The sequence below is a fragment of the Acipenser ruthenus genome, chromosome 11 (genome assembly GCF_902713425.1).
Source record: "Acipenser ruthenus chromosome 11, fAciRut3.2 maternal haplotype, whole genome shotgun sequence".
Classification (NCBI taxonomy): Eukaryota; Metazoa; Chordata; class Actinopteri; order Acipenseriformes; family Acipenseridae; genus Acipenser; species Acipenser ruthenus.
This window is the reverse complement of record NC_081199.1, coordinates 33,607,503-33,624,015: the sequence shown is the minus strand read 5'-3', so window position 1 is coordinate 33,624,015 and position 16,513 is coordinate 33,607,503. Positions and strand designations below refer to the sequence as shown.

General features: G+C 36.6%; 1 protein-coding gene across 7 annotated transcripts in view; it reads left to right on the top strand.

The window, feature by feature from the left end:
• Nucleotides 1–16,513, top strand: part of LOC117426668 (sodium-driven chloride bicarbonate exchanger-like) — a 49,696-nt gene that overhangs the window by 4,777 nt on the left and 28,406 nt on the right. For 5 of the 7 annotated variants that reach the window (XM_059033743.1, XM_059033742.1, XM_034044537.3 and 2 more), the window contains 4 exons: nt 8,222–8,303; nt 10,803–10,949; nt 12,741–12,879; nt 13,014–13,174. In XM_059033743.1, coding sequence (XP_058889726.1) covers nt 8,222–8,303; nt 10,803–10,949; nt 12,741–12,879; nt 13,014–13,174 — 529 coding nt within the window. Of the gene's footprint in view, nt 1–486; nt 681–8,221; nt 8,304–10,802; nt 10,950–12,740; nt 12,880–13,013; nt 13,175–16,513 lie in introns of those variants that run through there. The other 2 variants (XM_059033744.1, XM_034044539.3) reach the window with 2 other exon arrangements.

Sequence of the window (16,513 nt, the reverse complement as noted above, 5' to 3'; positions counted from 1 at the left end):
AGGTAGACAATGCTACATAGTATCTAAAGAGTAAGTAGCAGGGTTATGAGAAATATAGCTACCACTGTTATTTTTCCCTTTAAGAATAATAAAAAAAAGATTCAGTTTTGCACAAGAGCACAAAGCTTTGAAAGGCAGCCTGTCAATAGACATCCTTCATTGTGACAGTTTTTTTATTTTTTATTTTATCTGGCCTTTACTGGCCCTAAGAAGTGAAAAAGGTCAGCTGAGTCCAATTTCCAATTCCGAATATTGAGAAGGATCCCAGCATGCCTTGGGGAAGTGCGGTGAATCACAGTGCAATGAAGAGATGCCCCTGGCTTGAGTCTTGAAACAACACAAAGGGAAACACTCCGGCTCAACACAGGCTGGCAGAGCAGCAGCATCAGTGATGTCACTGTCTTAGCCTCGCACAGGATTGGTTGATTTTAAATGCATAGTTGTCAAAAATATTGAGGTTCTGTGGATCAACAGACTCTGCTTCTATGTGCTTTCTGGCATGGTGAGTAACTAGACTGCTGTGCAGGAAGGCTATCCTGACAGATGCTCACTGGTAGATGTCTCTGAGCTTCCTCATTTACTTCAAATAGCAAAGGGAGATCAATTATTTTTTTTTTTTTCAAGAAACAGAGGTCATGCATTCTGGGACCACTGATCCATACGGTGCTCTAAATTGTCAGGTATGGACTCATGCTTTACACTTATTTAGAGCATTTCGGCATTACATAAGTGTCGTTTACCATTTATATGGAGAGATATTTTGTAAACTGGATAATCTATTGATTTTGGTTACACAATGTATCATTTTCTTCATTTCTATTGTTAGAAGGGTACAAGACAGAAATATTACAATGTTCTTTCAATGTTAAAGGATGGGACAAGGGTGCTAGACACATTTTAATTGACATCTGGACTTAAGTTGTATGACGGTACCTGTATCTAAAGATATGGAGGTTGATCAGTGTACATAGAGCACAAATATTCTGTGTCCTTAATGGATTTGTTTCACTTAACATACCGTAATGCCCCTTGTGTATGGTGGCTGGGATTTGCATAAGTAAAAACTCATTACAGATTAAAGATTAACATGGCTAATGAATTGCCTTCTCACTTAAATGTTATGAGCTAATGGTTAGCCAAATTAATCAAAACTACAGTAAGGAATTGTGACCAGAGCCTATAGGATTGCTTTTACGGTCTTGTTGTCTCTAAAGTACATTTCGTTAATGTCATAGTAAAATGGTTTGGATCAATAGTGCATTTTTTAAATATTTATTGTCATAGCTGAATGTGAGCTGAAAGAAACATCTTAATGCTAAGCCTGTCTTGCTATACATTTAGAAGCACATACACTGCAATGCTGATCTATGCATTCGTTATTCTAATGGTTTTTTTGCTTCATGAGACATAAAGGAGAGGACTCTTACAAGATGAGGGTGATCATGCTTGCTAATGTTAATTGAACAACAGGCTGGTAAAAATGATTGTAACCTGAAGACTTCAATATGTTGATCTACATTTTTATATAGACCACAGTAGTCTGTATATATGTATGTGAAATATTAGGGAACAACGAGGCAAAAGATGCAACATTATATTGGAAGTTTTACTGGATATAACATGCCTAATGTACTGCATTTGATTATTCAGTCACATCTGGTGTCGTCATGACCTCTCTACCATCTGTACAGATAAACCCCTGCATCATGATCACTTGCAGTTTTTTGCACATACTTTACAATACAATGTTATCCTCTCAGACACTGCAGTACTACTTTCTAGACATTTTTCTGTTTTTTTGGTTGCTATCATGATCAAGTTTTATCTGGGAGACAACTGATGGCACACGTCAGTATTTGCTTCTTCATCAGTGTCACGTAGTCAGCCATAAGCACCTATATGTTAAAAATAGTTAACATTTGTCATCTGGTCCCTCCATACATTACCCAGCATGCACCTCACTATGCATAATATTATTTTAAAGAACCCATCAGCTTTTTTTTTTATGGCCAGTGCTTTGCTCTATATCAGAACTGGTAAGATGTGTTATACTATTACCCACACAACATCTCTCCCACACAGCAGCGTCCATAGAAAACACAACCTTTAAAATAACTGACTCAATGGTCTCAGGTAGATTACATTTTGTATTGAGCTAGTGTAGAGTCTGGATGCTTAATATTGAATAAAATACATACTAATACTAGAGGAATTACGCTTCAGATAAAAATAAATACTGTGCTATATTTTAATTCGTAGTGGAATCTAATCTTGCCAAGTATAATAGAACACAGATTATCATCACTCCTCACTCCTCCACCCATCATGTAAACAGCTGTAGGCTTCAGTTTCCTTGAATTTGTAAAATGCAGAATTCTGTGGTTGGTGATGTACAAAATCTGACAGAAAAGCTTTGGGCAAGATATAATGTAAACTGAAAATTTGACATGCCAATGTTTTTTCCATTTAACAAAACCTAAAGCTACAGCAAATGTCAGATGATAATTGCAATTCATGTACGGTAACTACTAAGTACATTTTGATAGACAAATAATAACCAATACTGCCACATACTTCCATGTCATCACTGCCGTTTTATTGTCTCAGCACTTACCTGCTACTGCCAAGGTGATCCTGCTGGGTTGTCAGGTTAGAGCTGCTGTCTTTCCCATTCTTATGAGACTGATTCTGATATATCTCCATTTATGTCTGAACCAGAATACCTGGAAGGGAATAACAAAATATTATTGCTGCTTAAAACGCTGATGTGCTGTCTAAACACAGCTCGGGAATGTGTACTTTGCAGATCAAGCTTTCACTGCCTTGCACCTGCCTCAAATGATGGAGGACATGAAACACGGACTGGAATTCATTGACATTTGTATTTTTTGACCTAAAACCCAACCTTGTCCTGCACCCTGTCTTGGTTATACTGTTTTCACACTGGAACTACACACTTAGATGCACCTTAATCCATCTTTGAGTGTGACACATTTCAGGGTCATTTCAGAAATCAAGGCTGGGTGCAAGTAAAATCCATCCCCCTACTTCAGCTGGGTTTACTCAGAACAGGTCACATATGACCTAACCACAATTTTCCTTCTCATCTTTTGTTTTTGATACAAGATGGAGTGTACCTATCGATCTGGTACCCTGCATCAGCAGTCATACAATTGATCTCTGTTTCTCATTCACCGAATTCACATTAAGCGACGACTCTTTCCTCTGGTTGAAAGCCAAGTGGAGTTTCTTATGTTCTTCCGATTAAAGAGACCAGGGATAACTAGACCTCAGCTGGGCTGATTGAAATGTCCCTGCATGTCCTTCATTGTGCGTGTGAATCAGTAAACTACAAGAAGCTTAGTGTTGCTGTGCATTGTTCCCCTAGTAAAGAAAAATAAATCTCAACTCACTGGTAGTTTGCTGCTGTTTATCTCCAAGAACATGTGGGTGGTTTAGTCCCAACAAGGATTAGTCAATTTGACATATGTTTTTCTAAATGTCCATGATTAAAACCCTTCACGAAACCTGTTAGTAAACATGACGTCTTCATTTAAAGAGCCCCAGTCATCCTGCACATGGATTTATGCAAATATGTTGAAGATTCAGTGGCATGTTGATGTGAAACTTTCATTTTGATGTGTGGCAGACTAGCTCATTCACCATTAATCAGTTAGGTACTGTCCTAATGATTTGACATACTGTATATGGATTTAAATAAACATAGTCACATTTTGTATCTCAGAAAGGTGTTTGGACAGAAAGATGCGTAGTCAGCTGCAAGAGTCTCAAATTAATGTATGGCATCATAAGGGCGTAGAGGAGATCTGGGACATATTTAAAACAAGCATTCCATTTAAAAAAGTATTGTTGTCTTTGGTCAGTGTTTAAATAATGTTTTATTATCATTTTGAACGTAGTGCATTGATTAAAATGTCTCAAGCTGTTTTGAAATAAATGGTTACTTTTCCCTATGGTTTACTTAACACATAATAAAAAGTCAAAGTTGTAACAGTGCCATCATGTTTTGAGTCTTAAAAATCTAAGGTGATGCAATATTCATGAAGAGCACCACTCTAATAAATACATACTGTGAAATAACATTGCAAGGACATGCCCAGTGCATTTGGTTAACATAGATATAGTACTGTATAACACTCTGCTTACAAAGATGAAATTCCGCAACAGTTTTTTGGCTGTTTGGTATTATGTAGGCATTACTGGAAAAATAAAAAAAATCCTGCCGAGTTATAGGATCAGTGGTCTTCTAAGGTGCCCTTGAGCTGATTAATTTATCCAGAATTGATTGAATGTGCCAGATTTGTGCATGCGTGCCCCCATAAAAATATCCTGCACATTTCTCATGGGAGCAAGAACGTGCAGAGGTCTGCTGAATACAAATAGGGTGACCTTAATGTATTCAAACTGCCTCTTATAGTGAAAAGCATCCTTATTGATGGTATTATCTGTAATTAAGGTACAGTAGTATGTGTTTTCCCTTAAAGGGAGATCTGATGGTTTAAAGTCACAGTTACTGTAAACTGCTTTGCTGAAATGTATATGCTGCAACATGATTCCTTTGAATTTTTTTTATAAATAGTGCAATCCATAAAGCTTACAATCACAGTTTACTTTTAAGGTAAGTAAACAGAACATGAAACTGGGCCGAGATGGTTCTGGCTGAAGAATAAGTGTACCTTCACCCTTGAAGCAGTATCTCTTAGCTGGTTTTGCTGAAAAGCTCTCTGTTTTGTGTTGGGGTTTGGGAGGATTTCATTAAAGAACGGGTGTCATTGGCTCGGTTTACATGCAACAATAAAAATACATATTTTTTTCTGCAACTTGGGTTTACATGTAGTTTTCTTTTTTTAGGGAGATAAATTATCCTTCAAAATCCACATGACCCAATTAATATTAAAAGGTGGGTATAGGGTATATTTAAATAGTGTCCAATTTGGTCTTGCACCACTGGTAATATCGGTTATGGGTTTACAGATTGTGTTGCATCACATAGTTCTGAGAAGCAATCACAAGTGGAGCGCCTCCAAAAGCACTTTGCACAATCCGTGCATTACCTGCCATGGATTTTTGATTATGCACGTATTTCATTAACTGCTTAGGCAAGACTCCTTCTTTAAGGTAGCTTCAGCTACAGTATTGTGATCCTTATGGTACTCTACGTATGGTGATAAAAAGCACATTGAGGTTAACAGTCTAAAAGTATGCAGTCAAAATGTTTTAGTAGAGTCAATTGTACTATTTTCCTAGCACTACATTTGCGTAACTAGTCTCAACCAGTTGATTAATGAAGTAGTTTCTTAGTTCATGTCTGGAAAAAGTGGTTACTGGATGTATCTCCAACCAAAATGTGCATAGATTTTTCCTCATTAGTTAAGCAGAAAATTGGTATTTCAACTCATTATACAAAAGGGAACCTTTGGGACTGCAAAACAAATGAGATGCAGTCCTATGCAGTATCCCAGGGCTGCGCAAATCCAATCTCTGAGCCCCAGAGTCCTCCAGGTTTTATGTAATTGAATAATGTGCTAATTAAGACCTTAAAGATGTTTAATTGGTTCAGTTAAGTAACTTAGAGTAAAGGGGGAGCAAAAACCTTGCGTGCAGCTCTGCCCTATACACACTACCTGATTAATACACCATCACAAGTGGAAACCATGTCCATTCTGCACCAGGTTTAACAGGTACATTGAAGTAATCAGCTATATTAGGATCTGGCCTGGAACAAAGGCCTGGATTACAACCCCCCCCCCCCCCCCCCACTATGATCTAATGTTGATCGGAAGAAATTACTTCATAACAGCAAACAATAAACAACTGTTTTTATTGTTGTTACAGCATTGTTTAAATCCTGTTGGAATGCCGTTCCAGTAAATCCATTTCAGTTTTTATGCACCCTCTTTTTTCCTCCACCGCTGGCTTTCACATGTGCTTTGAACACACAGAGATTCTTGTATATCTCTCACGTGGATTGGCATGTGTATGTCTTGCTGCAGTGCATACTGTAGCAGCCTCACAACTCCCCATATAATAAAAAGGAAAAACATTGCAGTCTTTAAAACATAACCTTTTGGTATGTTATTTCATGTTATATTTATATATATCGTATAGCTGTTGAAAAATGAGTTTACCATAAAGCACATCTATATTTGTAGAATATTTCTTGCAGTCATCGCTGCTTGATGCAGGTAGGATTTTAATTAAGGGCCTTTCTGTATCAAATCGTGTGCTTGCATGAGGCAGGCATTGTGCTGCACCAGGCCGTACTTAACCAAGTTTCATCTAGGATTCAATGGGATTATCACCTGTCACCATATTTTGTTTACTGTATCTCTACTGTGTAAGGCATAACTTTTGTTCTCAGTGGAGGTTCTGTGGCTTCATAGTTAAAATTGAGTTCAGCCACCTTTAATATTCTTCTCATTTTAAATGTAGCTTTACTTGTGGTTTTTAGAGATTAATTGTATGACCGCCTCAGAATAACATTTAGTGAAGATCTGCAAACATTGTCTAGACCCATTGTTCATGTCTCTTATCGAAAAAAAAACTGTAAGATTAAAATCTGAGTTTATTCTTTCATTATGGTGCAATTTCAATAGAATTCACATAAATTAACGACATACATACAACATATATTATGTTAAAATTATTGTAATAAATATTTTTATGCAGGCTGAAGGTCATAGAAATAAAATGTAGAGACTAAAAAAGATTATTGTATATTTTTGCAAAATACCATTACATTTTTTCATATGGGTAAGCTTGTTGAAATAAGTTAAATAGTTCAAAACTTTTCAGCCTGTATCAACACATTTAGATGCTTAACACATTTAATAAGAGCTCAGGGAATATATACATTCTGCTGTAAGCTGTTTTTCTTCCAATATATTTTTAATTGAACTAGCACAGGGATTGGAAAGCTATGAGGTTACACACATGACCCCATTGAGGTATGGCACTGTTTAAAGGAGGCATTGTTACATCTATAACAGAAACAATGTCATCAGTGTTTCCTCAGTGAAAACTCATTAACTGTTACTTAGTTGTTATGGAAACAGGATTTTTTTTTTTTTATTAAGAGTGTATTGCATTTTTTCCAATATACTGCTATATATGGCATATTAGAAAATAATACAGACTGTGTAGTCCTGAAAGTTGAATCGATCAACCTATACCCCACTTGAATAAGACACACTGGACTGTGGAACCAAACTGGAATCATCAACCACCTATCTGTAGATTTCCCTTAAAAAAGTGGAACAGGCAATACAGGTGGATTTCCCAGTAATGTAAAAGTATATAACAAAAAAACAGTAATTAAAATAATGGCTGCAAATTCATAATGAATTCCATCTCAATACCACAGGAACAACTCCTGGATATCTTATGCACTTCCTCTGAGTTCTGAAGTAATTCATTTTGCATTCAGCCCTGTTAATTCATGTGGATTTCATTACCAGTATTCATTCCACAATAGTGCTGATGACATGCATTTATGCTCCCACCAGGGGATTGTGAGGAGTGTTCATCATTTGTTACAAAAGAACATTGAATTTGGAACATAGAATGAATACTGGTAATGAAATCCACATGAATTAACAGGGCTGAATTCAAAATGAATTACTTCAGAACTCAGAGGAAGTGCATAAGATATCCAGGTGTTATTCCTGTGGTATTGAGATGGAATTCATTATGAATGTGCGGCCATTATTTTAAAGTTTTACCAAAAAATCAAGGTGTGGCTTATGCCGGCGGGGTGTAGTCTGATCAAGGCAACCCCTTTGTAAAGGTCCTTAGAGTTGAGAACAGTTCCATGGAATAAAACAGCAGCCACAGGCATATAAACTTTAAAAAAAACTGCCCTCCGCTGGTTTGGGACAATGCAAAGGCATCCATTACCAGATCAGGTTGGATGTGTTTCCTCATGCAAAACTGGGAAATGGTGGAAACTTGAAAAACAAGGCAGCTTAAACATTGTTCTTATCTTTAAGTAGCCTACATTTACATAGCTTATTAAGTTTATTATAATATGTCTCTAAAATAGTGACAACTTCAAACAGTCTAATCAGTGAGAATTGTGTTACATTTTATTTTTTTAGGACCACTCACAGATCTGTACTAAATCAACTTAAACATTTAAAATCACGCAGTTTTTACACAAAATGATCTGATGAATTGAAATGAAACCTGTATTGTTTTGCAGAGAAATGATGAGGAAGCAGTCATTGACAGAGGTGGGACTCGTTCCATTCTGAAGACTCACTTTGAAAAGGAGGAATTGGAAGGTAAATGCCTGCCTTAGTTCAGTGTCACAGCCTGATTGCTACATGTTTCATTAGCCTTGCATGCAGAATGGGTTAAGAATGTGTATAGGCAAACAACACAGCCTGATGTTCAGTATGAATACTTAGCGAATACAAACCTGCATATAGTGGGATTCCTATTGAATATTTTGCATGTAAGAATGTGTTTTCAATAATGTGTTTATTTTATAGTCACTTGCATGTGTGGGTTCACAGCTATATTTTAACTGTAGCATCAATTTGAAATAAAGAAATACATAAATATACTCCATATAGATGTAAAAGCACAATTATGACATTTGCAAAAGTAACCTGTGTTAAAATAACATGTAAAATAGTAATTCTGACTGTGTATGCAAAATGTCAGAAAGCACAGCAGATGGCATTAGTTAAAATGGACATTGCCCTCAAGTCCTATAAAAGGGACAGAAAATTTAGATTAATCTTGCAAAAATATAGGCTGTTGCTAAACAGAGAAACCTGCCAAAAACAGTTGGGGAAAGGGAGCACAAACTGTAAATATTTGATACAAGGGGTTTGGCCTGTTGACTGCACTCTTGGGCATTTAGATAAAAGTAAATAATAGGCAGAGATGGAAACTTACATGCTTGCATTTGTTGAGTAAATAGATATATAACATCTTATTTTTAGTACAACTTTGCTTAGGACTGGATAATATCAGGCCACAGATACTTGGAACATTCAAGTGGACCTTCCTTCCAGAAGCTTCTTAATCCCATTTCACATTACAGAAGGCTGTGTGTTTTTTATGCGTTCTTTTTTGAACACATTCTCATTTACATATCTAAATATGTATGTAAATGTATTGAAATGTTTCTGAAAGATTACAAGGAGACTGTACCTACTTAAAGATGGCTTGGACGTTGAAAGTGAAAGCGTAAAGTGTACTGGAATTATTGCTGAAGATAAGGCATTGCTGCTGACAACCTAATTCTGCATGTGGTGCAATTAATAACTACTGTTCATTTTGGATATTGTTATCAGATCCAACACCACCCCTTCAACTTCCCTCCTAATGATTGGCATGAGTCACAAAGGCCTTTTTCCCATTCATTTGGATTCCTGGTATCCTGATTTGACGTGGAAAAAAAATATCAGTGAGATTTAACCTCAGAAATCTTTGGCATTCTCAAAAGCAGAAAGCATCCACTGTTAATCAGCAGGTGGTAACACAAACGGATGTTTTTTGGTTTCTAATGCAGAGCATGCAAGATATTGAGGTTAAGTCTCTAAGCGCTTTTAAAATATCAATCTTCAACTAGTTGACATTGAGCCGCTACATTTTGCCGAAAGCCATCATGCCAGCCATTTTCCTAGCAATGCACCTCTTCCTCCACAGAGGTTGCTACTCGGTGAGGTATTCCTTTGATGTGTTGTGACAGATGATTCCAGACTATGCTAGCTCACATGTTGTTGAATATACATTAACTTCCCATGTGATTCAAGATTCTTTTCTTTTGGACTGCACATGTGCCCAATGAGAAAGCATTTATTCACTGAGGTAGCACTTTAAAACAATATACAAATATTCTGATTTGCTCTGGTAAATTGCTGAATACTTTAAGGGTGAGTGAACTTTAAAACTGTTTTTTAAAACCAGTTTAACATACATTAAACCGGTATTATAAACCTACTATAATTTTACCTAAAGTGTTTATGAAAAATATATTAGTGGCACAATAGGTATGGTTCTAATATTATATAAAAGTAGTAGGATGGACTTCTGTATTATAGGGCAGATATTCAGGAAATACTTTTTGCAATATCAACAATAGCAAGCCCTTACACTTGAGCGTCAGAACAGAGGCAAATCTAAATGCCATCAAAGCCCTGAGATTCTGCATGGTGGCACTGCAGCAGATGTTTTCAATCCTGCTTCCAGCTTAATACACTCCCGCAAGCTTTATTTCAAATCGTGTATTGCAAAAATAGCCAAATATAATCACAATTAAATAATAGCAGTTTTGTGATTTCAGATAAGATGACTTCTTTTGCTGAACTGCATTGTGTTAAAATGATCTTCAATTCACTTTTGCTTAAAACAGCATTTTCTTAAATCATAACAGAGTCTTCGCATCTCTCCTTCCCTGCGTATATAGGATGTCTGATCTCAGAATTGATTGGAAGCTGTGCAGTCATGTTATCTACTACATGTAGGGTTCCATCTTTCCTTAGACTGCTTGTATTCTGTATAGACTGCTTGTGCAGTGGAGATTTGAAACCTTGCTATCTGAAAATTTGATAAACTAAAAGTCAAAACAACTCCCCAGTCCAATTTATGCAATCTCAATTTAAACTTCCAAGATATGCATTGTTGGAACTGTGCAGTATTCTAGGAAAGAAAAGGCTGCTGCATTTCCTATGCTATTTTAATAACTATACAGCTGAATGGGTGATTCTTGGTTGAACAGGAGTACCAGACTTGTCTGCTACAAATTGACACAAACAATTATTTTACAGGTCATCGGACATTATATATCGGTGTGCATGTACCCCTTGGAGGAAAAAAAAACCACAGGAGACATAGGCATCGTGGACATAAGCACAGGAAGCGAGACAAGGAAAGGGATTCAGGTGTAGAAGATGGAAGGGAGTCTCCAAACTATGGTAAGAAACACTGACATTATTACAAAATATATTTACAATGATCCAGTACCTTGAAATGAATGGATATAATTTAATTGTTTAAGCGTTCTTTGTATAATTATCTAATTTCACATGCGCTGAGCTTGCATAAAAAAGTTACAATTAGAAAGGAATTTCAAGTAAGTAGTCAGCAGTATGTGGTTACCATCCATTCCTGAAATGGTCTTACACAAGATAATGTTCATTGATGATCCAGTGGGAAAAGACCAGAACAACTCTTTTTTTATACATATACTGTAGATTTTGGTAGAAGCCCAAAGTACTGTGTCAATATGTTTAAGTTTAAGCAATAAATGCCAATAAAACTTGAACATGAGTATTTAAAGTATTTATTTTAAACTGTTTTGATTAACTAAATATTGGCAATGAATAAACCTTTGTTAACCATTTCTTAATAGGGTTTGTAGTTTATTTTTCACTGCTGGACTAATACCCTGTTTGCAAAGCCTAAATGATGTGCAAACATTACGTTTTGAAAATGTGAACGAAGTAAATGGCAGTCATGCGATTTCAGCATCTGTTGATCGTGCATTATTTAGGTAGTATGAATAGGGTATAATTACATTAACCTGCTCTTTTGCAGACTGTTCTCCACTGTATTTGTGAATCATCCCAAAGGAGGTATTGCGATTCACCACACTTTAGATCATTAAAATACACCCCAGTGTAATTTGAAATATCTGTATGTTTTAGTATCTAACCCAAGTGAATGTTTACAAACAGAAGTTTGGTAGAGTACTATGCATAGAGACCATTGTTTGGAACTGTGACATGCTTCACTCCAGCATTCTTCCGGCAATATGATAGCAATATGACTGGCTTAACTCCAGCTCTATTAAATAAATAATGACCACAAACAAGCTTGCAGTTCTCACAACTAAAGATGACACCATCTTGTGCCATGATATAAGTCCTTGGGGTCTATTGTAGTGATTAAAATTATGGTTTATATTTAATACTGTCACTCTTCAACCATACAATAATTTCCTCATGGTTGCTTTTTAGACCTACTTAAAAACAGTGCTATATACTATAAATATACAGTGAAAAACGGTCCATGAAAAAGCAGGTTTAGACACAGCAAAATTTTGATCAGCCACTGCTGTGCACTTGCTACGTTGAAAACAGTTATATAATTGCACCAGGCAAAATGGCGGTTACTTCAAATGAAGATATTGACCTTTTGAAAAAGAACAGATGTGAGCAATTTGTTCTAACATGACAACAGTGTACCTTACAAAACACCTTTTTATATAATCCACTCTTGTTATGAGCTTCCTCCATTAAATGATTCCTGTGCTAATACTGAACTGTGCCTGCACTGTGGTTGCTGTTTTCTAGCGGTTGACCACTGTTCGAGATAGGGTTTTTCATAATCTTGGTACAAAAAAATGGTTGAATTAGTTATACAATAAATTGGTTATTCAAAATCAACATTTCTTTCTTCAAATGGACAAAAAAAGAGTAACTTTGAAATGGAAATCAAATCCATGAAGGGAGAAGTTGTGTATTTGATACTTCTGATGTATTAAACATGCATTTTATTTAGAATTGCTAATGATGTACGTGTTTCAAGTGTTCTGCTTATACTTCAAAGTTTAAACTGGTTATATGTTTGTTGATTTGTAATTAGCTCAATCTCAACGGCCCTACTTGTAGAAATGTTGAAATGTATATTGAGAACCTCTCTTGGTTCAAACTGAGTAGAGTCCCTCAGTCCTTGTTGTGGTCTTGGTTTCTTCCCCCGTTTAGATACTCCATCTCAGCGTGTGCAGTTCATTCTGGGAACTGAAGATGACGATGAAGAGCACATTCCCCATGACCTTTTCACTGAGCTCGATGAGATCTGTATGCATGACGGAGAAGATGCCGAATGGAGAGAGACAGCAAGGTAAGATTCTTAGGGTGAGGTGGAAACCAGGGCCCCTGCATTCCCTAGCCAGAGGAAGCCATGTTACACTGATGTAGTTCAAACAGTACGTAATGCATGAAATAATACACAAACTAACCGTTCTCTCTGTGCAGGTGGCTGAAGTTTGAGGAGGATGTGGAGGATGGAGGAGAGCGTTGGAGTAAGCCGTATGTTGCCACCCTATCACTTCACAGTTTGTTTGAACTGAGAAGCTGCATCCTCAACGGAACGGTTCTGCTTGACATGAGAGCTAACTCGCTTGAAGAAATAGCAGGTACGAGATTGATTGAATTCATTGAGAGCTCCACCTACACAAATTAAAAGGGATGGACCCTCCAGAACATGTGTTTTTAAATGGTGGGGCTTTATATTAACCTATTTGAATTGACTACAGTATAACTAAACACACAAAAATGTTTTTTTACATGTATTTATTATTGTTATATAATATGTGTCTGTAAGGTATTGTGGTCAAGTGGCTATTGCAGGTGGCAGGATTAAAATGCCAAAAGTGAGCTTTTATTGAGGTCACAGGTGAAAATTGGCAGTACAAAACACTAATAATTTAATAAAACAAATCCACAAGACTGTATTTAACACAGATATTATTTACCGAGTACACAGCTACTCAGTCACTCCAGCCTCACTAGAGTCTCAAATCTAGTCTCCTAAAATGAGCTCTACACAGGTACTTATACTCTCCATTATCACTAGCCCCTCCTCAGGACTAATCCACTACACCTTCATTAAAGTATGGTTTTATAAATGTTACAGTATCTGTATTTAACTGATTCACACTTATTAAAATGTTTGGGTAATTTCCCTTTGTTTATTATTATTTTATTTTTTAGCAGATGCCCTTATCCAGGGCGACTTACAATTGTTACAAGATATATTATTTTTACATACAATTACATTATATTTTACACATTATTTTTACATACAATTACCCATTTATACAGTTGGGTTTTTACTGGAGCAATCTAGGTAAAGTACCTTGCTCAAGGGTACAGCAGCAATGTCCCCCACCTGGGATTGAACCCACGACCCTCCGGTCAAGAGTCCAGAGCCCTAACCACTACTCCACACATGCGCGTTCATGGCTATAATAAAGCCTGATGTCAACATTATTGTTATTATTATTAATAATTTGTTATTTTAAATTTACAATGTTATTCACAAACTACCAGTATTAAAAATTATCTTTAGGATAATGTCCTTCTGTTACACAATGATGTATGACCTTAGTGATGGAGTGTGTTTCTCTTTTGTTTTCACTCCATCACATTGTCCTTGAAAATGTTCTAAAGGCTAAATACTGTTTGTAGTTTCAAAATACATTAAAATCAGAATCAAGGCTGCATTTTAGTCCTGGCAAAGATCATAATGGGTTTGCATTCAATTCAACACAGGCCTTTGATCTAATGTTCACAATGTCAGATAATAACTACACTCCTGAAATGAAAAACTGGGTTGTAATTGGTTACTGGAGCTTAGGGAAAGGTGGGTTCTTTTCTGAAGACTGCCTGGCTGTGCTGCACAAGTACAGTACACCATTGTAAGGTAGATAGAAAAGAATAGGTCTGATTGGATCACTGACGTTGAGCTGCCATGTTCTAGCAGTGTCATAATTGTGGCTAAATCCTGCCACAGCAATGCCTTAATGACAGAAAAGGACCGCAGCCCTGCATTTTTCCAAGCCACTCGACAAATAAGCATTGTTGCAGTACAGACTTGTTAAGCAGGTCTTCCACTGACAGAATGAGGTTGCTGTGCTTGAGCTGCGATAAGGTTATTGTGACCTGTATAAGACTGGATTTTTCAAAGCTATTTTTTCCCCACTTTTTTTTTAGCACACCATTAAAGAGCCTATGACAATGAAGTTGACTTTTTACCAAAAACATAAACAATAATATTAACAGGTCTCACTTGAACATATAATCACATTAATTTTACCAAATTATGTTTAATAACTCTACAATTAATCAAATAATACCCAGAAATACACAGAGAGCGATCTCCTGGTTCAGGTCCAGGAGACTGTGACTTCACAGAGGGATATACCCGCAGGCTACTTTCATCTGCTAGCATGGCTGACAGCAACATGAAAGTAGCCTAATTTTATCAGTTTGAGACGCCTTTTATGAAAGTGAATCATGTAGTGATGGATCTGATGTAGAGTAGGTAAAGTACCTTGCTCAAGGGTACAGCAGCAGTGTCCCCTACCAGGGATTGACCCCACGACTCTCCGGTCAAGAGTCCAGAGCCCTAACCACTACTTCACACTGCTGCCCTACACTGCACTACGATTTTTAATAAATAAATAAATGATGGATACTCCTTGAACATTTATGAAATATCATTTCAATACCATGTGTTTTTTTGTTTATTTTTTTTAAATGAATTAATGGTTCTTAATACTGTATTTCACTGACAGTTTATTGTGGGATTGACTTAGTAAAATCTCTGAGCCGGGTTGCTTAGTAACCGGTTTAGAAACTGAAACTGCTGCACTGGTAGTGTTTAATGCAAAACTTACCCCTAGACTTCTCCCTTTTCTCAAACGCCTTTCTTGGTCGTTTCGCTTGGGGACCAACATCAATGCCAGCAGCTTGCTGTTGCTTCTGAATGGTTGGTTTTAAAATACTCATCAGTCTTTCTTCAAAACTATCTGGTGTGAAATGCAACTGTAGGTGTACTGCCAGTTTGACACATAATACCACTTTGCTCGGGGTATTTGAACTTTTTGTTTCGTTTGCCTGATTGGAGCAAACAGCTACAACACAAATACAAGGCATTTTATTATTAAAAAGTGGCCTGCCTCTGTGAATGTCACCTTCTTCCTCTTTGATGTCACTACTGGTATCCTGAAGCTGCTTCAAAACCGAGAAGTTGTATCACATTAAAATTCACATTTTATTAAAAAACTGTATCACTGCCAATAATTTTAAATCTCATTTGGGAATTCTTGTTAGTCATACATTATGTTTCTTAAAAATGGTTCGGAGGGTGTCATAGGCACTTTAAAGCACCACTATTTCCAAAATATAATCTCCACAGTTAAGATAAACTGCAAACTGCAAGATTTCTATCAGTGTTTGTAATAGTGTATAAAAGATGGAAACTTATTGAAACGGATTTAACGTATCCAGCTTGTTCTTGTAATGTATTCATGTGTGTGCATATTAGCTGGGAGGGGTAATTACAGGTAATTACAGACAAATGAGAATATCAGTATTTCTAAAGTGGCTATATAAGGTATATTTTGCATTTACAATGTTTAGTAATAGTTGCATTTAAAACAGGTGTAAATATTAAATACACCAGAGTCCAGAATGGAGGTGAGTGTTGTTGGGAGTACTTTTTCTGCACTGTATAAGTGCTAGTTAGGATTTCTTATTATGAGAGATGAAGACCAGTCTTTACCCACCTGTTAATGTAAAAGGCGAACCGTAACGATAATGATATTTTCTGTGCTTTCTCGTTTATTCCATATCTGTAGTGTATATCTGCTTCTCAGAATCAGCTCTGCAGATTGGACTGTATAGTTCTACTGTCCATTGCCCCTGATGTCTTTCATTCATACAGAGAAACAGTCAGTGCAACTCTTCTT